Raw genomic sequence first — 25,510 nt, 5'->3', positions numbered from 1 at the left:
AGAACCTTTCGGTTCTTTGATCAAAATGAAAAGAAAATGAAAAGAACTCTTTTCAGAAGAAGATTCAAATCATTGATGGTTCTGGTAAAAAAATATATATATATTTAGGGGTTCCATATATGAACCCTTTTTGGTTCTCTATTGGTTCTTCTGTATGCTCCAAAAGTATTGGGACAATGACACTGTACTCCAGCACTTTGGATTTGAAATAATACAATGACTATGAGGTTAACATGCAGGCTGTCAACTTTAATTTCAGGGTGTTTTCATCCATATCGGGTGAACCGTTTAGAAATTACAGCACTTTATGTCCATGGTTCCATTTAGGGGACCTAAAGTATTGGGACACATTCACTTATTTGTGTATTAAAGTAGTACAAATGAAACTATTTGGTCACATATTCATAGCACACAATGACTACATCAATCTTATGACTACTAATTTGTTGGATGCATGTTCTGTTTGTTTTGGTTGTGTTTCAGAATATTTTGTGCCCCAATATAAATGAATAATAAATAATGTATTGTCATTTTAGAGTCACTTTCATTGTGAATAAAAAAAATATTATATTTCTAACACTTCTACATTAATGTGGATGCTATCCTGAATGAATCGTGAATAATGATGAGTGAGATATTTAGCAGCACAAATATCATACACCCAAGACATGCTAACCTCTCACCATTACAATAACAGGGAAGGTTAGCATTTTATATCATACCCCCAAGACATGTTTACCTCTCACCATTACAATAACAGGGGAGGTTAGCATTTTATATCATACCCCCAAGACATGTTTACCTCTCACCATTACAATAACAGGGGAGGTTAGCATTTTATATCATACCCCCAAGACATGTTTACCTCTCACCATTACAATAACAGGGGAGGTTAGCATTTTATATCATACCCCCAAGACATGTTTACCTCTCACCATTACAATAACAGGGGAGGTTAGCATTTTATATCATACCCCCAAGACATGTTTACCTCTCACCATTACAATAACAGGGGAGGTTAGCATTTTATATCATACCCCCAAGACATGTTTACCTCTCATCATTACAATAACAGGGCAGGTTAGCATTTTATATCATACCACCAAGACATGTTTACCTCTCACCATTACAATAACAGGGGAGGTTAGTATACAGGGGTATGTATGATAGTTGTGCCTCTGTAACTTTCTCAATCGTCATTATTCACGATTCATTCAGGATTATTGTATAATTTCAAATCCAAAATGCTGGATTACAGAGCCAAAACTAGAAGAAAAAAATCGTTGTCCCAATTATTTTGGAGCTCACTTTACGTAAGCACCTTGATGGGACAATTAATTCCACATGCCCGTGCAACGTCTCTCCCAATGTTTTAACCACAGGTGAAAAGAGAGAAGGAGGTATCAGATTTCTAGATGACCAGACCACTCCCACTTTCAACCCGTATAATACTACACAGACCTGCAAAAAAGTTAAACAGACACTGAAATAAATACGTTTGTTTGTGTTGCTAACGAACCCTTCTCTACTGCCCACATTCACAATGCTTTATTTGATTCTCTTTGTTGGAACTTTCGTCCTGTCCTCGGGGCAATTCACGAGTAAGTAGCCACTTCTGAATCCTATTTTTTGTGTCGTCAATATATATCAATGTAGGTATTGGTATGTTGAGATTCAATCAAGGCTATTGTGTCTTATCTAGCGAGCCTATACACCGTGTTTTATTGGTCGAAGTGAGCTTCACAAAAAAATCGCTTTGTAGGAATTATGACCCAAATTGTGTTAATTGATAGCAATTTAATTACTTTTGTCCAGTTGATGTACACGTTAAACTGGTAATTGGTTGCAGAAAATGAAGATTATTTTAACAATAAACGTTGACGTAATCTTATCATCAAATATAGTGTGTACACATCTATGATATGACGCACAAACCGATCTTTCAATCGACTTTGGAATCTTTGTCAGGTTTGATCATATCCGAGTTGCTTACATTATGGAAATAGGTTGTTAAAAATAGGCTAAATACTATTCGCGCTGATATAGGGACTAGACCTAGTGTAAATTGCAGTCTAGACATGGACATGCCAAACGTAAAATCCCTAGGTTATTGATAAGGCCGAACAATACAGTGTATAATTCCAATCAAGTTCTAATTAAAACCCAAAACAACTTGTTTTAAATAGGCCATGTCTATAAATATAGTTACAGGCACCGTCATTACTCCCGAGGGCGTAGGGCATATAATACAGACAAAGCTTTTTAGACTATGGAGGGTTTTACACACATCCAAAGTTTTCACAGGAGCTGGATAAATATCCAATATAACGAGTAAGGGGGAACATCCACTGACCGGTGTACCACTCGCAAATGTAATGTTTTATAAACATCATGGAACCGTCTTACAGATCATATTTGCACTTCTCCAGGAATAGCAGACTAAATAAACCCATGGAAGGTGAATCTTTCTAAAAAATAAATAAAAAATGTATCAAATTAAAACGAAAAACAATCAATCAGTTTTTTTAAACAACAATAATGTTTATATGGCTGAGGCTACATAGGCCATCATCGTAATTTGATTTTAACTGACTTGCCTAGTTAAATAAAAGTAAATACATTAAGACAGTGTTTTCGACGCCCCTCTGGAAACGTATTTCTCAAAACACCTTTGACGACACTGCTGGCGCTCGTCAACGAGCAGATTACGCAGATTACGCTGCAAATCCTGCCTCTTCCATCTTCTCATTGGTTCATAGAAGCAGATACCCAAGTGCCATCTCCTTCAGTGGTTATACCCACGTGGGTGCTTGAAAGACAAACTGTGTTGTCGTTGTAATACTATGAAAGTTTAGATGCCCATCACCATATAAGTTCAAAGAAGAAAAAGCCTGGAAGGAGGAGAGATAACTAGAAATGATTCGGTTGACCATTTTATGTGTGGATTAATTGTCAGAGTAGAGGACCTTGTGCATTTCAGGTAAAATAACAACTCAATGTTTATATCCCAGGACAAATTAGCTAGCAACAGCAAGCTAGCTAAATAGGACAAATTAGCTAGCAAGTGCAAGCTAGCTAGCTAAATTACCATAAATGTTTAATGCTTTTCGACCTGTCCCCAAATGAATGTCATTGGTTCAGAGTTTGTTTTGATATTTTAACCTGCGTGTCGTGATCGCGTTTGGTGTGGGGGGACAAAATACATTTACGCACGATGGTTGGGTTCTGTGTTAGTGCACTGAGCAGCAGCTGAAAGGACTCTCGTTCCATGAGCATAAGGCACTCGGTGCACACATAGACCTAAGGGCTCTTCTATTCACTGAATATAGATGATTAAATAGCAGACAGTAACCCTCCAATAGGTCTAGTTATAACAACAATATAATCTCTTTTTTTTTATTGGCTTCAATGTGGAAACATCCATCTACACACATTTCAGTCTCATTTTGAAAATGCTCTGCATGTTTGAGCCATGGACAGTTGGACGTTGCCCAAACGTTATAATAATATTCACCTACTATCACTGTGGTTATGGCCTGTTAGTGACTTTGCCACGCGAAAGGTAAACAAACTAACAGGCTAATAGCCATGGCAACAAGCGGATTCAGCACCAAGGAATTACCGCGATTTAACAGTTAGGTCCTAAAGCTTGAAAGTGTAAGATGCCATTTTTTTTTTTTTAATGATCAAGGAAAAACAATATGCATTGTAATAAACAATTCCTAGACAGACTTCCTACAGTCACTGACACCTTTCATTCTATTGTAATAACTTGACCTAGACAGACTTCCTACAGTCACTGACACCTTTCATTCTATTGTAATAACTTGACCTAGACAGACTTCCTACAGTCACTGACACCTTTCATTCAATTGAAATAACTTGACCTAGACAGACTTCCTACAGTCACTGACACCTTTCATTCTATTGTAATAACTTGACCTAGAAAGACTTCCTACAGTCACTGACACCTTTCATTCTATTGTAATAACTTGACCTAGACAGACTTGCTACAGTCACTGACACCTTTCATTCTATTGTAATAACTTGACCTAGACAGACTTCCTACAGTCACTGACACCTTTCATTCTATTGTAATAACTTGACCTAGACAGACTTGCTACAGTCACTGACACCTTTCATTCAATTGAAATAACTTGACCTAGACAGACTTCCTACAGTCACTGACACCTTTCATTCTATTGTAATAACTTGACCTAGAAAGACTTCCTACAGTCACTGACACCTTTCATTCTATTGTAATAACTTGACCTAGACAGACTTGCTACAGTCACTGACACCTTTCATTCTATTGTAATAACTTGACCTAGACAGACTTCCTACAGTCACTGACACCTTTCATTCTATATTGTACAATAATTCAATTGAAATAACCTAGACAGACTTCCTACAGTCACTGACAGCTTTCATTCTATTGTAATAACTTGACCTAGACAGACTTCCTACAGTCACTGACACCTTTCATTCTATTGTAATAACTTGACCTAGACAGACTTCCTACAGTCACTGACACCTTTCATTCTATTGTAATAACTTGACCTAGACAGACTTGCTACAGTCACTGACACCTTTCATTCAATTGAAATAACTTGACCTAGACAGACTTTACAGTCACTGACAGTCATTCTATTGACCTAGACAGACTTCCTACAGTCACTGACACCTTTCATTCTATTGTAATAACTTGACCTAGACAGACTTCCTACAGTCACTGACACCTTTCATTCTATTGTAATAACTTGACCTAGACAGACTTGCTACAGTCACTGACACCTTTCATTCAATTGAAATAACTTGACCTAGACAGACTTCCTACAGTCACTGACAGCTTTCATTCTATTGTAATAACTTGACCTAGACAGACTTCCTACAGTCACTGACACCTTTCATTCTATTGTAATAACTTGACCTAGACAGACTTCCTACAGTCACTGACACCTTTCATTCTATTGTAATAACTTGACCTAGACAGACTTGCTACAGTCACTGACACCTTTCATTCAATTGAAATAACTTGACCTAGACAGACTTCCTACAGTCACTGACAGCTTTCATTCTATTGTAATAACTTGACCTAGACAGACTTCCTACAGTCACTGACACCTTTCATTCTATTGTAATAACTTGACCTAGACAGACTTCCTACAGTCACTGACACCTTTCATTCTATTGTAATAACTTGACCTAGACAGACTTCCTACAGTCACTGACACCTTTCATTCTATTGAAATAACTTGACCTAGACAGACTTCCTACAGTCACTGACACCTTTCATTTAATAGGCATCGCACATAGACCTAATGAGTCCAAACGTTTCACAGAAGTTGCTGGACAAAAATAATTTCCAATGTAAAGAAAAACGTGAATGACTGTTTTACTGCTTGTGATATTTAAATAAAACATTGGTTAAAGGCTACTGATTAAGCTACTCTGTGCGTCTGCTGGCAAGATCAATACCAAAACCAATTGTGTTACTGCCAAGACCAGCTTTTGGTCTTGAATATCAACAGCAGCGCTGCTTGAAATTGGCACATTGGCCAACATTTTTAAGGACACACCTCAAATATGTCCAAGATAGCTGATATAAAGTCAGGTAAATTGGCGCCAGGGTTGTAAAAGCCAGCGCTCTGATATTTTCTAAATTTAAATTAGCCAAAGAGTGTGCGTTTGACACTAGCGCCGCCTTAACACTGGGCTCCCGAGTGGCACAGCAGTCTAAGACACTGCATCTCAGTGCTAGAGGCATCACTACAGACCTCCTAGTTTGAATCCAGGCTGTATCCCATAGGGCGACGCACAATTGGCCCAGCGTCGTCCGGGTTTGGCCGGTGTAGGCCGTCATTGTAAATAAGAATTTGTTCTTAACTGACTTGCCTAGTTAAATAAAGGTTACATTTTTATTTTATTAAAAACGGCAGGCAATCATAGAGCCTTCCTTATATGTGTTGTTCAGGACCTAAATTAAATGTCAACTTTTTTTCTAGTCAACTTGTGGTGGTAGAGACGCAAGCTTGTTTGCATTCAGTCAAACAGCATCCACTGTTGCAATGACATGACTGTTACAGTTGTCCGTTTTTGTTATTACAGCATTAACTTATCATTGGACATTCAGGCTATATTTCCTGTGGCAACACATCCTCCAGTCTATTCAAAGTCCACAGCATTGCAAACATTTGGGATTGAGTGGTAAACACCAAGTCTTTCACAAAATTGTGCAAAAGGCTGTACATTTGTTTAATCAGCATTGATGATAATCTGTTTTTTCTACGTCAATTATTTCTTCACAACCACAACAGCTAGCCCATCGTTTACAACATCAACCACAAGTTCCATAACCTTAACTGCTAACCCGTTGTTGGCACCATCAACCTCAACACCTACAACCACAACTACTCTCCCTGCGGATACAACTACTGCCCCTGGGGATACAACTACTGCCCCTGGGGATACAACTACTGCCCCTGGGGATACAACTACTGCCCCTGGGGATACAACTACTGCCCCTGGGGATACAACTACTGCCCCTGGGGATACAACTACTGCCCCTGGGGATACAACTACTGCCCCTGGGGATACAACTACTGCCCCTGGGGATACAACTACTGCCCCTGGGGATACAACTACTGCCCCTGGGGATACAACTACTGCCCCTGGGGATACAACTACTGCCCCTGGGGATACAACTACTACCCCTGGGGATACAACTACTGCCCCTGGGGATACAACTACTGCCCCTGGGGATACAACTACTGCCCCTGGGGATACAACTACTACCCCTGGGGATACAACTACTGCCCCTGGGGATACAACTACTGCCCCTGGGGATACAACTACTGCCCCTGGGGATACAACTACTGCCCCTGGGGATACAACTACTGCCCCTGGGGATACAACTACTGCCCCTGGGGATACAACTACTACCCCTGGGGATACAACTACTGCCCCTGGGGATACAACTACTGCCCCTGAGGAAATAACAACCACAACACCTACAACCACAACACCTACAACCACAACTGTTATCGCTGATTTTACAACAACACCCACAGCTGGTGTCCCAGAGGATTCAACAACACCCACAACCGTTCAACCAACAACAATTCCTACAGCAAGTACGTGGGAATTTAGTTTTTATGTCAAATGTACATTGTGGGCCAAATGTGACTAACAAATTTTGCTTGCCATCAACTTAGTTCATTCTTAATATAGATTTTATTAGGCCAAAGTGATTTACAGTACTAAGATACAGACCAGATGTTATTGTATTCAATTCCATTTACTTCCTGAGCATGGCATGCAATTCTTTCTGTCTGTGATCTTAACAATCCTAGCTCATGATGCCCTTTTGAACATTCCCAATCATCGTCATGTTATTCATGTACAGTACCAGTCAAAAGTCTGAACACACCTACTCATTCAAGGGTTTTTCTTTATATATTTTTTTTACTATTTTCTACGTTGTAGAATAATAGTGAAGACATCAAAACTATGAAATAACACAAATGGAATCATGTATCGAATGAAACTTAGTGTGTCATATGCGCCAAATACAACCGGTGAAATGCTTACTTACAATCACTTAACCAACAATGCAGTTCAAGAAAGAGTTAAGGACATATTTACCAAATAAACTAAAGTAAAGAATTATAAAAAGTAACACAAAATAACAATAACAATAACGAGGCTATATACGGGGGTACTGGGTCTATGTGCTGGGGTAGAGGTTAGTCAAGGTTTTTTTGTACATGTAGTCTAGGAAGAGGTAAAGAGCAACAGTGGCTCCTTAACAGCTTCTACCCACAAGCCATAAGACTGCTGAACAACTACTCAAATGGACACTCTGACTATTTACATTGACCCCCCCCCCCTTCACACTGTTGCTATTCGCTGTTGTAGTTACCAAAAAGGTGTTAAACAAATCAAAATATGTTTTATATTTGAGATTCTTCAAAGTAGCCAGACTTTGCCTAGATGACAACTTTGCACACTCTTGGCATTCTCGAAACCAGCTTCCCCTGGAATGCTTTTCCAACCGTCTTGAAGGAGTTCCCACATATGCTGAGCACTTGCCTGCTTTTCCTTCACTCTGGTCCAACTCATCCCAAACCATCACAATTGGGTTGATATCAAATCAATGTTTATTTGTCACGTGCGCCGAATATAACAGTAAAAAGACAGTGAAATACAGTAGTGAGGCTGAATACAGTAGTGAGGCTATAAAAATAGGGAGGCTACATACAGACACAGGTTAGTCAGGCTGATTGAGGTAGTATGTACATGTAGATATGGTTAAAGTGACTATGTATATATGATGAACAAAGAGTACCAGTAGCGTAAAGAGGGGATGGCAGGACACAATGCAGATAGCCCGGTTAGCCAATGTGCGGGAGCACTCGTTGGTAGGGCCAATTGAGATAGTATGTACAGTGGGGCAAAAAAGTATTTAGTCAGCCACCAATTGTGCAAGGTCTCCCACTTAAAAAGATGAGAGGCCTGTAATTTTCATCATAGGTACACTTCAACTATGACAGATAAAATGAGGGGAAAAAAATCCAGAAAATCACATTGTAGGATTTTTAATGAATTTATTTGCAAATTATGGTGGAAAATAAGTATTTTGCCCTTGGTAAAATAGCTCATACACAACCTGGAGGTGTGTTGGATCATTGTCCTGTTGAAAATCAAATGACAGTCCCATGTAGAGCAAGCCAGATGGGATGGCGAATCGCTGCAGAATGCTGTTTTAGTCATGAAGGTTAACTTTGCCTTGAATTCTAATTAAATCACTGACAGTATCACCAGCAAAGCACCCCCACACCATCACACCACCTCCTCCATGCTTCACGGTGGGAACCACAAGCGGAGATCATCCGTTCACCTACTCTGCATCTCACAAAGACACAGCGGTTGGAACCAAAAATCTCAAATTTGGACTCATCAGACCAAAGGACAGATTTCCACTGGTCTAATGTCCATTGCTCGTGTTTTTGGACCAAGCAAGTCTCTTCTTATTATTGGTGTCCTTTAGTAGTGGTTTATTTGCATCAATTTGACCATGAAGGCCTGATTCACACAGTCTCCTCTGAACAGTTAATGTTGAGATGTGTCTGTTACTTGAACTCTGTGAAGCATTTATTTGGGCTGCGATTTCTGAGGCTGGTAACTTCCTTTCCTGTAGCGGTCCTCATGAGAGCCAGTTTCATCATAGCGCTTGATGGTTTTTGAGACTGCACTTGAAGAAACTTTAAAAGTTCTTGACATTTTACGGATTTAATGACCTTCGTGTCTTAAAGTAATGATGGACTGTCATTTCTCTTGGCTTATTTGAGCTGTTCTTGCAATAATATGGACTTGGTCTTTTACCAAATAGGGCTATCTTCTGTATACCACTCCTACCTTGTCACAACACAACTGATTGGCTGAAATGCATTAAGAAGGAAAGAAATTCCACTAATAAACTTTTAACAAGGCACACCTGTTAATTTAAATGCAATCCAGGTGACTACCTCATGAAGCTGGTTGAGAGAATGCCAAGAGTGTGCAAAGCTGTCATCACAGCAAAGGGTGCTTTGAAGAATCTCAAATATAAAATATATTTTGATTTAACACTTGGTTACTACATGATTCCATATGTGTTATTTCATAGTTTTTTTGTCTTCACTATTATTCTACGATGTAGAAAATAGTAAAAATAAACCCTGGAATGAGTAGGTGTGTCCAAACTTTAGACTGGTACTGTACAATATAGCGTGCTGTACAATGTAGAAAACAATCAAACAAGCTCTAAAAGCTCAACGGAAAGCATTCCTTCAGATATTAAATGAATTATTATTCCTACCTGCCTCATATTACCCTGAGCGTTACTGTAGCCCAATCCTAAGGGTTAGCATTACTGAGCCTGTTCATTCGGACTGTTGTCTCTTCATTTGTCATAACAGATTCCTATTTAATCAATAATTATTATTGTACAATCATTATCATATTGGCCCCTCCGTCACACATTACTCAGTAATGTGTGGTATTGGATTTGCCCCAAACATAACACTTTGTATTCAGGACATAAAGTTAATTGCTTTGCCACATTTTTTGCAGTATTACTTTAGTGCCTTGTTGCTAACAGGATGCATGTTTTGGAATATTTTTTATTATGTACAGGCTTCCTTCTTTTCAGTCTGTTATTTAGGTTAGTTTTGTGGAGTAACTACACTGTTGTTGATCCATCCTCAGTTTTCTCCTATGACGGCCATTAAACTCTGTTACTGTTTTAAATTCACAATTTTTCTCATGGTGAAATCCCTGAGCGGTTTCCTTCCTCTCCGGCAACTGAGTTAGAAAAGACGCCTGTATCTAAGTAGTGACTGGGTGTATTGATGCACCATCCAAAGTGTAATGAATTACTTCTCCATGTTAAAAGAGATATTCAATTTTACCCATCAACCAATAGGTGCTCTTCTTTGCGAGACATTGGAAAACCTCCCTGGTCTTTGTTGTTCAATCTGTGTTTTAAATGTACTGCTCGACTAAGGGACTTTACAGATAATTGTATGTGTGGGGTACAGAGATGAGAGAGTCATTCAAAAATCATGTTAAACACTACTATTGCACGCAGAGTGAGTCCATCCAACTGATTATGTGAGTTGATCAGCAGATGTGTACACCTGAATGTATGTAGGCTTACCATAACAAAGGAATTGAATACTTATTGACTCAAGAAGACATTTCAGCTTTTATTTTTTATTAATTTGTAAAAATGTATAATTCCACTTTGACTGTGTGTGTGTGTGTGTGTGTGTGTGTGTGTGTGTGTGTGTGTGTGTGTAAGCCGATTACAAAAAATCTCAATTTAATCCATTGTAAATGTAGGCTGTAACGCAACAACACGTGAGTGTGAATACTTTCTAAAGGCACCGTACAAGGGAAGAATCACAGGGTTGCAGAAATGTATAGTACATATTCCCTGAATATTGAACATTGACCTTAACTATTTATGTGTCTCATCGCTTCCATCTTCCTCAGACCTGACAACGTTTGCACATGCAGCGGTGAATTTATTCAGCTACGAAAATCTGGATAGCGATACAATCGTTTCAAACATTGAGGAGGTATGTTGACAATCTGTCTGTCTTCCCTCTGTCTGTCATCCCTCTGTCTGTCTGTCAGTCAGGTTGTTATCAATTCAGAATTGAATGCTTGATAAATTCCAATTCCTTTTGTAATGTGGAAATCCAAATAGTAAACAGGATGAATAATTGGAATTAATAAAAATGTATTTTGAAAATTCCAACATTACGGTAAATGGTTAAACTGTAAATCTATAGATTCCAGGTTCTGCTGGTGACTTTCCCAAGAGAATCTGTAGATCTCCCACTGAATGTGTAAAGAGAAGCCTTTTGAACAGTGGTAGGCTAATGCAGGCAGATATTATCATGGATGTGTGTGCAAGATAAAAATTTTGGGCCATCTTGGTTATTTTAGATCAATAGAAAGCGATAGGTTAGATCCACCCAGGACAAGGACCTGCTTTTGTGGGTTTTTTAATCAGTTTTCTGCTTGCATGTGTTAGATTAATTACTTTTTTGTTTTTGTTTTGCTCACAAGAGTTAGCTATGAGGCATGCAGAGGAGCCTTGCTGGTGGAGAGTTTTGGTGAGAACTTGACACGAGAGCTAAAGCAACATGATTGATAGTGTTGGTTTGACCTAGATAAAATCCCAAAGTTACTTATTTGGCCCAAAATGTAACTTTTCCCCATACACACAGACCCATGCTACTATCTGCCTGCATACAATCCTACTGATGTTCAAAAGGCCTCTTTACACATTTATCAAACATCTTTGTCTATATGGTAAATCTATAGATTCCCCTGTAAATGTGTAGATGGGGATCTATACATATACAGTGAGTGGAAAAAAGTATTTGCTCACTGACAAAGAAATTATCAGTCTATAATTTTAATGGTTTATTTCAACAGTGAGAGACAGAATAACAACAACAAACATCCAGAAAAACACGTGTCAAAAATGTTATAAATTGATTTGCATTTTAATGAGGGAAATAAGTATTTGACCCCTCTGCAAAACATGACTTAGTACTTGGTGGCAAAATCCTTTTTGGCAATCACAGAGGTCAGACGTTTCTTGTAGTTGGCCACCAGGTTTGCACACATCTCAGGAGGGATTTTGTCCCACTCCTCTTTGCAGATCTTCTGCAAGTCATTAAGGTTTCGAGGCTGATGTTTGGCAACTCGGACCTTCAGCTCCCTCCACAGATTTTCTATGGGATTAAGGTCTGGACCCTGACTAGGCCACTCCAGGACCTTAATGTTCTTCTTCTTGAGCCACTCCTTTGTTGCCTTGGCCATGTGTTTTGGGTCATTGTCATGCTGGAATACCCATCCACGACCCATTTTCAACGCCCTGTCTGAGGGAAGGAGGTTCTCACCCAAGATTTGACGGCACATGGCCCCGACCATCGTCCCTTTGATGCGGTGAAGTTGTCCTGTCCCCTTAGCAGAAAAACACCCCCAAAGCATAATGTTTCCACCTCCATGTTCGATGGTGAGGAAAGTGTTCTTGGGGTCATAGGCAGCATTCCTCCTCCAAACACGGCGAGTTGAGTTGATGCCAAAGAGCTCCATTTTGGTCTCATCTGACCACAACACTTTCACCCAGTTGTCCTCTGAATCATTCAGATCTTCATTGGCAAACTTCAGACGGGCATGTATATGTGCTTTCTTGAGCAGGGGGACCTTGCGGGCGCTGCAGGATTTCAGTCCTTCACAGCATAGTGTGTTACCAATTGGTTTCTTGGTGATTGATCGCTTCTGTGGACAGGTGTCTTTTATACAGGTAACAAACTGAGATTAGGAGCACTCCCTTTAAGAGTGTGCTCCTAATCTCAGCTCGTTTCCTGTATAAAAGACACCTGGGAGCCAGAAATCTTTCTGATTGAGAGTGGGTCAAATACTTATTTCCCTCATTAAAATGCAAATCAATTTATAACATTTTTGACACGTGTTTTTCTGGATTTTTTTGTTGTTATTCTGTCTCTCACTGTTCAAATAAACCATTAAAATTATAGACGGATCATTTCTTTGTCAGTGGGCAAACGTACAAAATCAGCAGGGGATCAAATACTTTTTTCCCTCACTGTACAGGTAATTCTATTTGATTTATTGTTTTTACACATTTACAGTAACATACATAAATGTATTTCTTGTATTTCAGTTCTTGAAGCAAATAAGCAATAATGGCCTTGGACCTCTGAAGTTAACAATGAAACGTTTCTCAAAATGTAGCGGCGCCCAGTGTGGAGACCAGCAACCCTCTACTACCACTCAACCCTCTACTACCACTCAACCCTCTACTACCCCTCAAACCTTCCCTGACACTCAACCCACCACTGGCCCTCAAACCTTCCCTGACACTCAACCCACCACTGGCCCTCAAACCTTCCCTGACACTCAACCCACCACTGGCCCTCAAACCTTCCCTGACACTCAACCCACCACTGGCCCTCAAACCTTCCCTGACACTCAACCCACCACTGGCCCTCAAACCTTCCCTGACACTCAACCCACCACTGGCCCTCAAACCTTCACTGACACTCAATTCTTCCCTGACACTCAAACCTCCACTGGCCCTCAACCCACATTTACATAGATACCGTTCTGGTTTCATAATCACCACTGATTCATCAGACATCATCTGTATAGCCTACTTGTTGATTTGTTAACTTGTTAATCATGGTTTTTAAAAGTCGGTGATATTGGTAACACTTCCCATTGAGGTATCCTTTAAGTGAGTTGTAAAAAGGTATATGAATACTTCAACATCAACCGTACTGACTGGGATTAGGATATGTATTTTACTGTATGACAGGGACTGGTAGATATTGCAATCAACAAGTTTAAATCAATCATGTGGAAATATCTCCATTGACCTTGAACTTTGATGTAGTAATTCAAAGACTTTGTGAAGATTGAAACCGCTTTTTCTATAAAGTATGGCAGACTATTTAGAAATATGTTTGTTTTTTTAGCTAAATATTTTGTAGCTTTTTTATTCTGTTATTTTCATGACTTTTTAAGATGTATTCTTTGTGTTGTTTTCCTTTGTCAGGTTGGGCCCCTCTCAATCAAACCTGTTCTCAACCCCATTGTTATTTATTGAAGCTTTATTTAACTAGGCAAGTCAGTTAAGCACAAATACCCCTGTCAAATCCGGACGACACTGGGACAATTGTGCGCAGCCCTATGGGACTCCCAATCCCAGACGGATGGGATACTGGAATCAAATCAGGGTCTGCAGTGACACCTCTTGCATTGAGCTGCAGTGCCTTAGACTGCTGCGCCACTCGGGAGCCCAATTGTGGTATGTTAGGTTGTGATCCTCTCAATCAAACCTGTTTTTCAACCCCATTGTGGTATGTTAGGTTGTGATCCTCTCAATCAAACCTGTTTTTCAACCCCATTGTGGTATGTTAGGTTGTGATCCTCTCAATCAAACCTGTTTTTCAACCCCATTGTGGTATGTTAGGTTGTGATCCTCTCAATCAAACCTGTTTTTCAACCCCATTGTGGTATGTTAGGTTGGGTCCCTCGCAATCAAACCTGTTTCTAGGTTCAGACAAAACAACTTTCTTCTTGTGCTCATTTGGAATCATTGATTAAAAATAACATGCCAAATCATCTCTTATGTTGATTATATTGCTAACTGACTTGATTTAAAATTACTTTCAGATGATGTGGGCATGACATGCTGTGTGGTTGATTGACTTTTTAATGCATTTGTTGGCAGTGGCTAGTTTAAAGGGGGCCTGAACATACTGATTTCACCTCGGTTTTCCTTCTCATTAAGTAAAATGCATTTGCGTTTTGGGGGTGTGATTTGATGTGGGTGTGTTATGTTCACTATATAAAATATTATCAAAAATGTGATTTGTATTTTTTTTGCCTCTTGGGCCCCCTATAGGGGCGGTAGGTAGCTATAGGGGCGGCAGGTAGCCTAGTGCTTAGTGTTGGGCAAGGTTGCTCGACCAAATCCCTGAGCTGACAAGGTAAAAAAAAATAGGTTGTTCTGCTCCTGAGCAAAGCAGTTAACCCACTGTTCCCCGGGTGCCGAAGACATGAATGTTGATTAAGGCAGCTCTCCGCACCTCTCTGATTCAGAGGGGTTGGATTAATTCAGAAGTCACATTTCAGTTGAATGCATTCAGTTGTACAAGTTGACTAGGTATCCCCCCTTTTACAGACTTGGGCCCAGAACCTGACTCACACAATTGACCAGTCACTTGTATTTATAATGGAATAAAAACATGGAAACATTAATCAGCTACCCAATCAAGGCAAGGCCACCCCAGTTACCCAATGTGGGTCCTCCTCCCCCCCCATCTGACGATTAGCAGAGTGGCACAAGGCAACGGCAGGTAGCCTAGTGGTTAGAGCGTAGGTGAAAATCTGTCATTCTACCCCTAAACACGGCTGTTAACCCATTGTTCCCCATTACGCTGTCATTGTAAATAAGAATTTGATCTTATCTGGCTTGCGTAGTTCAATTTGAAAACATGTATTTTTTATATAATATAGCCTATACAGTATATTGCCAAAATACATACTTTTTTTAAATGATATTATTTATTTTGTTGTCTCTTGGGCCCCCCCATGGGCCTGGGCTCAGGGTCTTCAGCCCCGGTAAGCACCTGCATTAATCCGGCCTTGGACATGTGGGCATGATTGAAATCCCATACCCAACTATCAAACCCAACCAGGAAATCGGCATACCTATAGACATACCTATGCCACACTTCCATTTCAGTGATCTCCACCCTGAATGAATAGTGGGGTGAATAGCATGCTATTCTCATGCGTAAGTTCAAGGTGTTATAGAATGCGTTTTTGTTGGTAGGTCACTCTGATAGGCCTACATTATGCTCCAATAGCCAGAGTAGTCTACTTGGCCACTGTCTACAACTGTAACTTAAAGTGGGTACAACCTCAGTGGTCACAGTAAACGTTTGCCAGAAGTTGCACAGAATGCTCATAGTGTTCAAGTTTCCAAGACCATAAAATGTGCTGACGAAAATGAGAGGGAACATTGGTTAACAGATACATAGATGTAGGGGTTGTTCGGCAGAAACAAAGTAGTGTGTTTGTACTTAGAACAGTTGTTTTGGGATTTTTTACTGTTTTATGTCAACGCTGTATAATATTACATAAAATATTTATATACTGTAGGGTATAATATGTAGGGCATTGTGACTCTCTATATGTAATGCCTATCAATGCTTTATGAAAGCTACATACAACCACAAAGTAAAGTGTTACTGGAGGTTGCATCAGTATTGATACAGAGTTTACTGTTTTATAGTTAGTTTGGATAGACACCAACAATGTGCAGCCCTGATGTTTTTTAAGTTACGCAAAGTATCTCCTCTAGTTTCTCTTTGTCTCCAACGCAGCGTAACTAAAGATCTGAAGGACAATGTGTTTGATTGACAGGAAGGAAACTACAAAATGTATCTGACTTGTTCAGATCCAGGCCAGGATTCACACTGCTCTGCACTGCGTAGACATTGCACTTGACTTTGAAAATACATTTACATGATGTTCGTGGCAGTCACATTCACGGTAAACACTGCGAGAGAGAAATTACATATTTACCTTACTTGTTTGATATTAATAGTTAACTATTCATATTTAACAAATAGTAAGACATTTCTGTTCTATTAAAGCTGTGTTTTTGGAAAGGGATGGTTTACACTCTAGCTTCCTGCAGTTAGTGTGGGCAGATGGTTGTTTATTTAAATAGGCAAGTCAGTTAAGAACAAATTCTTATTTACAATGACAGCCTACTGGGGAACAGTGGGTTAACTGCCTTGTTCAGGGGCAGAACAACATATTTTTACCTTGTCAGCTCAGGGATTCAATCCAACAACCTTTCAGTTACTGGCCCAACACTATAACCAGTAGGCTACCTTAGGACATTGGTTTTACCAGAGATAGCTTGAGCTGACAAGTGATCTATGACTTGGTGATAAAAACCTTCAGCTGGCATTCCATAGATAAGCTGTAGGGTGTGTGAGGAGTAGAACAAACCCGTATAGTTCCTAATCATCCTGGCATCTGGGAAACTCAGCCGGGGTGGGGTTAAAACAGCATCAGGTGCAGATAACCACCAGATGAACCTAAGATGGCTTATGATACCACCCGATCTGTATGCGAGGGGTGGAACCAGCCATGGCTAAGCATTTTTAGGTCTCCTATATAAGATCTCTGGTTTTTTTTCATTATCAGGGAACTTTCGGTCCAACCCTTAAGAGTGTGAGGTCGACAGTTTCATTATTGCAATAATAATGAATCGATATTAAACTACTAAATATTGTTAAACAAATGTTTACTCCTGAACTTATTTAGGCTTGTCATAACAAAGGGGTTGAATACTTATTCACTGAAGACATTTCAGCTTTTCATTTTTTATTAATTTGTACATGGGGTATTGTGTGTCGACCAGTGACAAAACATGTCATACATTTTACATTTATTAAAACATTTTAAGGTTCCGCCCCTTCTTTTCAATTCTCGCCTAAAATGACAGACCCAAATCTAACTGCATGTAGCTCAGGACCCGAAGCAAGGATAAACACATTAGATCTGGTAAAAGATAATACAAAGACATTTTTTTTACCATCTTTGAAATGCAATAGAAAGGCCATAATATATTATTCCAGCCCAGGTGCAATTTAGATTTTGTCAGTGTATGTGCAAAGTTTTATACTGATTCAACAAACCATTGTATTTCTGTTCAAAATTTTCTATCAACACTGCCCAAATGTGCCTTATTTGTTTATTAATAACTTTTCATGTTCAAAATTGTGCACTCTCAAACAATAGCATGATATTCCTTCACTGTAATAGCTACTGTAAATTGGACAGTGCAGTTAGATTAACAAGAAGTTAAGCTTTCTGCCAATATCAGATATGTCTATGTCCTGGGAAATTGTCTTGTTACTTACAACCTCATGCTAATCACATTAGCCTACATTAGCTCAACCGTCTAATGTGAATACTTTCTGAAGACACTATACTTCCCAAACAGGAATAAATTCTTGTAATTCCAGGTTCAAGTCAAGTGTTAACATTTAATCTCTAACAAAATGGAAATTCTCTTGCTCAGATTGCAAAACAGAAACAGAAAGTTGCATGCACATATTGAAGGATTTTTCTTTCTTACAATTTTGGCAGAACTTTCAACCTGTTTAGAACTGCATGCTCTTCGTATTTCATCGCTTTGCTATGAATCAAAAAAAAAATATTTTGGGAGAATGCCAAGAGTGTGCAAAGCTGTCATCAAGGCAAAGGGTAGCTACTTTAAAGAATCTCAAATATAAAATATATTTTGATTTGTTTAACACTTTTTGTTGGTTAATAAATTCAGCAAAAAAAAGAAACGTCCCTTTTTCAGGACTCTGTCTTTCAAAGATAATTCGTAAAAATCCAAATAACTTCACAGATCTTCATTGTAAAGGGATTAAACACTGTTTCCCATTCTTGTTCAATGAACCATAAACAGTATAAACATGAACCATAAACACCATAAACAGTATAAACATGAACCATAAACACCATAAACATGAACATGCACCTGTGGAAGGGTCGTTAAGACACTAACAGTTTACAGACGGTAGGCAATTAAGGTCACAGTTATGAAAATGTAGGACACTAAAGAGGGCTTTATACTGACTCTGAAAAACACCAAAAGAAAGATGCCCAGGGTCACTGCTCATCTGCGTGAACGTGCTTGCAAGGAGACATGAGGACTGCACATGTAACAACACCTGTACAGGATCGGTACATCCGAAACATCACACCTGCGGGACAGGTACAGGATGGCAACAACAGCTGCCCAAGTTACACCAGGAACACACAATCCCTCGATCAGTGCTCAGACTGTCCGCAACAGGCTGAGAGAGGCTGGACTGAGGGCTTGTAGGCCTGCTTTAAGGCAGGTCCTCACCAGATATCACCGGCAACAACGTCGCCTATGGGCACAAACCAGAAAGAACTGGCAAAAAGTGCTCTTCTCTGACGAGTCACGGTTTTGTCTCACCAGGGGTGATGGTCAGATTCACGTTCGTCAAAGGAATGAGCGTTACACCGAGGCCTGTACTCTGGGGTGGGATAGATTTGGAAGTGGAGGGTCAGTCATGGTCTGGGGCAGTGTGTCACAGCGCCATCGGACTGAGCTTGTTGTCATTGCAGACAACCTCAACACTGTGCGTTACAGGGAAGACATCCTCCTCTCTCATGTGGTACCCTTCCTGCAGGCTCATCCTGACATGACCCTTCAGCATGACAATGCCACCAGCCATACTGCTCGTTCTGTGAGTGATTTCCTGCAAGACAGGAATGTCAGTGTTCTGCCATGGCCAGCAAAGAGCCCGGATCTCAATCCCATTGAGCACGTCTGGAACCTGTTGGATCGGAGGGTGAGGGCTAGGGCTATTCCCCCCCAGAAATGTCCAGGAACTTGCAGGTGCCTTGGTGGAAGTGTGGGGTAACATCTCACAGCAAGAACTGGCAAATCTGGTGCAGTCCATGAGGAGGAGATGCCATGCAGTACTTAAAGCAGCTGGTGGCCACATCAGATACTGACTGTTACTTTAGATTTTGACCCACCCCCTTGTTCAGGGACACATTATTCCATTTCTGTTAGTCACATGTCTGTGGAACTTGTTCAGTTTATGTCTCAGTTGTTGAATCTTGTTATGTTCATACAACATCTACACATGTTAAGTTTGCTGTAAATAAGCACAGTTGACAGTGAGAGGACTTTTTTGTTGTTGCTGAGTTTACATGATTCCATATGTGTTCATTCATAGTTTTGATGTCTTCACTATTATTGTACTATGTAAAAATAGTAAATATAAAGAAAAACCCTGGAATGAGTAGGTGTGTCCAAACTTTTGACTGGTACTGTACTTCCCACTGTCGAACAGACCCTTGGCTCACTAGCTGTAGCGAAGATCTTCAGCAATCTCGATGTAAACATGGGCTTCTTTCAGGTCCCGCTAGCTGAGAAGTCAGTTAAGCTAACAACCTTCATCACACCTTTCAGACGTTACTACTTCAACCACCTGCCTATCGGCATCGCTTCAGAACCTGAACACTTCCAGAATAGAAAGGTGACAGAGGTAACTGAAGGCCTGAATATGTGGTCTTTCACATGGATGATGTGTTAGTCTGGGGCCAAACACAAGATGAGCATGATGCAAGACTTCATGCCGCATTGCAGAAGATGGGAAATGGCCGGTGTAACTCTGAACATTAACAAATGGGACCTGTCAAAGCAGGAAGTTAAGTTCCTGGGCCACATTATCTCGGACAAAGGAGTAGAGCCCAACCCGACGAAGACAGAGGCTGTCAATGAGATGGCAGAGCCATATAATGTCAACTAGCTGCAGAGTTTCCTAGGAATGGTGAACCAGCTGGGAAAGTTCATCCCCCAGTTAACTGAAAAGGACAAACCCCTCAGAGACCTACTCTCAAAGAAAAACCACTAGTACTGAGAGGCCAACCAAGTCAGAGCCTTCAAAGAGCTTAAGGAGGAGATGACATCCACACCTGTTGTAGCCCTGTACAACCCAAACAAAGAGATAAGTTGTCAGCCAAGCATCTTCCTAAGGACTAGGAGGCGTGCTGCTGCAAAAGTGGAGCAAGGAATGGAGACCCGTTGCCTGCGCTTCCCTGTCTCTCACACCAACCAAGCATAGATACGCTCAATTGGAAAAATAAGCTCTGTGACTGATGTGGGAATGTAAAAGATTTATAGACTTTCTCATTGGTCAACACTTTCAGTTGGAAACTGACCACCTTTCCTGAGCCTTCTGGGGAACCAACCCTTGGACAGCCTTCCCCCACAAATCCAGCGCTCCAGGGTGAGACTGATGAGATACTTGATTGCTCATGTTGCTGGAAAGAGTCTGTGTCACACCCTGATCTGTTTCACCTGTCTTTGTGTTTGTCTCCACCCCCTCCGTGTGTCGCCCATCTCCCTCATTATCCCCAATGTATTTACACCTGTGTTCTCTGTTTGTCTGTTGCCAGTTTGTCAGGTCTTACCAAGTTCTGTTTCCTAGTTTCCCCAGTTCTGACCATTCTGCCTGACCCCGACCCCGAGCCTGCCTGCAGTTCTGTACCTGCCTGACTCTAAACCGTTTATGAACCTCTGCCTGTTCTGACCCCGAGCCTGCCTGCCATTCTGTACCTGCCTGACTCTAAACCGTTTACGAACCTCTGCCTGTTCTGACCCCGAGCCCGCCTGCTGCTCTGTACCTTATTGACTATGCCCTGGATTATGGACCTCTGCCTGCCTTTGACTGTCTTTTGCCTGCCCCCTGTTTGGGTCAATAAACATGTGACTATATCTGCATCTGGGTCTTATCCTGAGTTCTGATACTGTGGACCACAGACACACTGTCACGTGCACCAGTCAAAATCAAAGATATGTGGTGGTAGAGTAGTGGCATGAGGGCACACACTTCATGCATTGGGAAATCTGATTTTAAAATTGTATATAACTTCCTTAATGGGGATCCATAATAAATATAAATACAAATACAGAGCTACTGCTGCAGAAAAGGAGCTCATCGGATGGATGCCATCATGGAACAGCTTCCTGTGAGCGTTTCCTAAATTGACAATCTGTGAGAACAACTCAAAGCCAACAATGTTCAGCGGATGGACCACTGAAACTATACTGGGCAAAGCACGCTTTTCTTACAGTGCACGGCTGTCTCCTGTTGAAAGGAACAACGCTTGTTATTTCATCAGCCTTACAAAACAATGTCCTCACCAAGCTGCACAAAGGTCATTAAGGTGTGGTCAAGTGTAGAGAACGCACACAACAAGCTGTGTGGTGGCCTGCAATTGAACAAACTTGTGATTAACTGCAGGACATGCATTAAAGACCGCACAAACCACACAGAACCACTCGTACAATCACAGCTTCCAGACAGACCGTGGCAAATAATGGGAGAACACTGAAAAGCACCACCTACCTGATAGCAGTGGACTACTTCTCAAGGTATGTGGAAATTACAAACATGTCAATAAAAAGTCTGAGACGTCGTTTTGCATCTGAAGTCTATCTTCGCCCACCATGAGATACATGAGGACCTGTTTTTTTGTTTTTTTCAAACCTTTATTTAACCGGGTAGGCTAGTTGAGAACACCTTTATTTAACCGGGTAGGCTAGTTAAGAACACCTATATTTAACCGGGTAGGCTAGTTGAGAACACCTTTATTTAACCGGGTAGGCTAGTTGAGAACACCTTTATTTAACCGGGTAGGCTAGTTGAGAACACCTTTATTTAACCAGGTAGGCTAGTTGAGAACAAGTTCTCATTTACAACTGCGACCTGGCCAAGATAAAGCAAAGCAGTCGACACAAAAAACAACACAAAGTTACACATGGAATAAACAAACATACAGTCAATAATACAGTAGAAAAAAGTCTATATACAGTGTGTGCAAATGAGGTAGGATAAGGGAGGTAAAGGCAATAAATAGGCTATAGTGGCGAAATAATTACAATATAGCAATTAAACACTGAAGTGATAGATGTGCAGAAGTTGAGTGTGCAAGTAGAGATACTGGGGTGCAAAGGAGCAAAATAAATCATATATATAACAGTATGGGGATGAGGTAGTTGGATGGGCTATTTACAGATGGGCTATGTACAGGTGCCGTGATCTGTGAGCTGCTCTGACAGCTGGTGCTTAAAGTTATTGAGGGAGATATGAGTCTCCAGCTTCAGTGATTTTTGCAGTTCGTTCCAGGTTACTGACAATGGGCCTCAGTTCTCCAGAAGAACCCTTTTTCGACTTCACTGGAGAGTATGGATTTTGCAATGTCCACACTTCCCGCAAAGCAACGGAGAGTTATAAAGCACCATTCAGACTGAGAAGAACCTGCTCAATAAATCAGCCAACCCTTATCTTGCTTTTCTGGCCTATCGGTCAACTCCACTGCTGATGGGATGACAGCTTCATACCACAGCGCCAAGACTCCCATCACTGCTTGACCCATCACTCCCAAACACAGCAGCTGTGGAAAATGAGAGAAGGAGTGCGGATCAGCAACTCTTCAACAAGCGTCACAGAGTCAGCGACCTCAGGCGACTCCCACCTGGAAAACAAGTGTTGGTGAATGACTCAAAAGTCACAGGAACAGTGCTGAACAAGCAGCACCACGATCCTATATGATGGAAATTCCCCACGGGACTGTCTGCAGTTACAAACATCATCTCATCCCTATGGATGGACCTAAGAACAACAACGCTACGCAGGAGAAGATTCAAGTGTCTTCACCACTCCAACACACTGTGTCGTCAGCACCACCAAGGTCATCCTAGATGTACCTGCTACACCCAGAACAGGGTCTGGTTGAGTAACAGTTAAACCTCAAATACTTTTACTGGACAAAGGAAAGTAAAAAATAAAGCCAAAACAACAGCTGTAAAGTTGTTACAGTTGTAATTTCCCTGTAGGGTAGATTTGTGTTAAAATAAATGAGAGATGCATTTTGGTTAAAGTTTACAGAAAATATTTTATGTTTATGACTATGTTGAAATGTTCCAGAAGAACTTGTCAGGAAGGCAAAATAATCCCTTTAGGTCTGTTTAGACTCCTGAGTGGTGCAGCGGTCTAAGGCAGTACATTTCAGGGCAAGAGGTGTCCACTACAGTCCCTGTTTCGAATCCAGGAAGTCGTGCAATTTTACATCTAACTAACTATGTTTGGTGCAGTATTTCTCAATGAAAAAATGTGCATGATAAAAAAGTATTCTCTCGTTGAATGACAACAAAAATTTTACTGAAGAATCCATACAGTTGACCAATCACGGACGAAGGGGCGTAGACTTCGGCTACCGACTTTGGCTTGCCTCAAGAAAAATATTGTGTGCCCGATCAACCCAAAAAACCTATTCCAAACTGTTTTGACTGGGAAGCATGCGGATGCCTTAAGGGTATTCCTGGGAAGTCTTTTGATAAATAGACTCAAGGGAGTCTGGACTCTCGCGACCAGGTCAAATTGTGGCACCTGCTTTGTTTATGAATGTCTCTAGTCTGCAGAAATCGTCCACTTTGATGTTGACCCTCCTGCACGTAATTGTGTGTATGATCACACTTTCCCCAATGCTTTGATAAAATAGAATTTTGCTGGTCTAGGATATGTGGCCTTCTCAAATCACTAGCAGCAAGGACTGACAGCCCATGGGAGTGAGGCTGCAATTCAGTCTCGCTTTGTAGCGTACTTAGATTTAAAGATAATTTCCAATTATTTCCAATTGAGCTGGCATACTGTATGCAGCATTTACCGTGAATGTGATCCCCAAGAACGTGGGAACATTGCCTTTAAAAGATTGTTAACAAACAATGGAATAGAACGCTCTGAGAGTTCTGATGGGATAAGGTAGTTGTAAAATCTTGAGGCATTTATAAGTTATATTCTTCATGAATCAATTGCTATATAATCTATCATTCATTTAAAAACCCAGAAATTGACATACCAATTCCAAACTGTAGCTTTTGCTGGCTCAGTGCTAACTACTACATCAACAGCCGTATAGTGTATTTCCAGTAGTAACACATCATTACTGTCTGTGATGTGCGAGATGCCTTGCTTAAGATTGATGTTTTAAAAAATCCACCGGGGCTGATATGCTTGATCCATTTCTGCTGCAGCTGTCTGCCCACCTGATTGCTGAATCATTAACCCATATTTTTAACCTGATGATTATATCTGGTACTATCCCCAAGGTTTGGAAGGTGGCCCATGTACTCCCCCTTCACAAAGGGGATGACTCTTGTGACCTAAAAAAAAGATAAATTAGCTTATTATTTGTATCATTTATTTTATTGTCTTTTTTGCTCATCTTTATCAAGGGATCCAATCATTTGGATCCCACTGTACATCCTAATATATTTATTGTATTTCAGTTCTTGAAGCAAATAAGCAATAATGCCCTTGGACCTCTGAAGTTAACAGTGAACCGTTTCTCAAAATGTAGCGGCGCCCAGTGTGGAGACCAGCAACCCTCTACTACCCCTCAACCCACCACTGGCCCTCAAACCTTCCCTGACACTCAACCCTCCCCTGACACTCAGCCCACCACTAGCCCTCGATCCTTCCCTGACACTCAACTCTCTTCTACCCCTCAACTCTTCCCTGACACTCAACCCTCTACTACCCCTCAACTCTTCCCTGACACTCAACCCTCTACTACCACTCAACTCTTCCCTGACACTCAACCCTCCACTGGCCCTCAAACCTTCCCTGACACTCAACCCTCTACTACCCCTCAACCCTCCACTGGCCCTCAACCCTCCCCTGACACTGAACCCTCCACTGGCCCTCAAACCTTCCCTGACACTCAACCCTCTACTACCCCTCAACCCTCCACTGACCCTCAAACCCCAGTGTGGAGACCA

General features: G+C 40.9%; 1 protein-coding gene and 2 long non-coding RNA genes across 26 annotated transcripts; 1 reads left to right on the top strand and 2 right to left on the bottom strand.

Moving 5' to 3' along the window:
* The first annotated feature begins 1,433 nt into the window (after positions 1-1,433).
* On the top strand, positions 1,434-14,709 carry LOC118375635 (mucin-2-like). The gene is made up of 4 exons (XM_052475358.1): positions 1,434-1,601; positions 6,318-7,133; positions 11,038-11,123; positions 13,247-14,709. Exons 1-4 carry the CDS (start codon positions 1,544-1,546, stop codon positions 13,679-13,681), a joined length of 1,395 nt encoding a protein of 464 aa, XP_052331318.1. The 5' UTR covers positions 1,434-1,543; the 3' UTR covers positions 13,682-14,709.
* Positions 1,610-5,240, bottom strand: LOC127910688 (uncharacterized). Of its 23 annotated transcripts, none has more exons than XR_008075765.1 (5): positions 4,656-5,228; positions 4,451-4,615; positions 4,137-4,217; positions 3,917-3,971; positions 1,610-3,861 (listed from the first exon to the last, which is right to left on the bottom strand). It is a non-coding gene; the product is annotated as an uncharacterized LOC127910688 (long non-coding RNA). The 23 variants fall into 23 exon arrangements; XR_008075759.1 differs by having other exon boundaries at positions 1,610-3,887; positions 3,943-3,971; XR_008075763.1 differs by lacking the exon at positions 3,917-3,971 and adding an exon at positions 4,027-4,107 and having other exon boundaries at positions 4,163-4,217.
* LOC127910687 (uncharacterized) lies at positions 13,233-25,510 on the bottom strand. Of its 2 annotated transcripts, none has more exons than XR_008075742.1 (3): positions 25,441-25,510; positions 13,435-13,614; positions 13,233-13,380 (listed from the first exon to the last, which is right to left on the bottom strand). It is a non-coding gene; the product is annotated as an uncharacterized LOC127910687 (long non-coding RNA). The 2 variants fall into 2 exon arrangements; XR_008075743.1 differs by lacking the exon at positions 25,441-25,510 and adding an exon at positions 25,351-25,421.

The sequence above is a fragment of the Oncorhynchus keta genome, chromosome 22 (genome assembly GCF_023373465.1).
Source record: "Oncorhynchus keta strain PuntledgeMale-10-30-2019 chromosome 22, Oket_V2, whole genome shotgun sequence".
NCBI lineage: Eukaryota > Metazoa > Chordata > Actinopteri > Salmoniformes > Salmonidae > Oncorhynchus > Oncorhynchus keta.
This window is presented reverse-complemented; position numbering and strand designations above follow the sequence as displayed.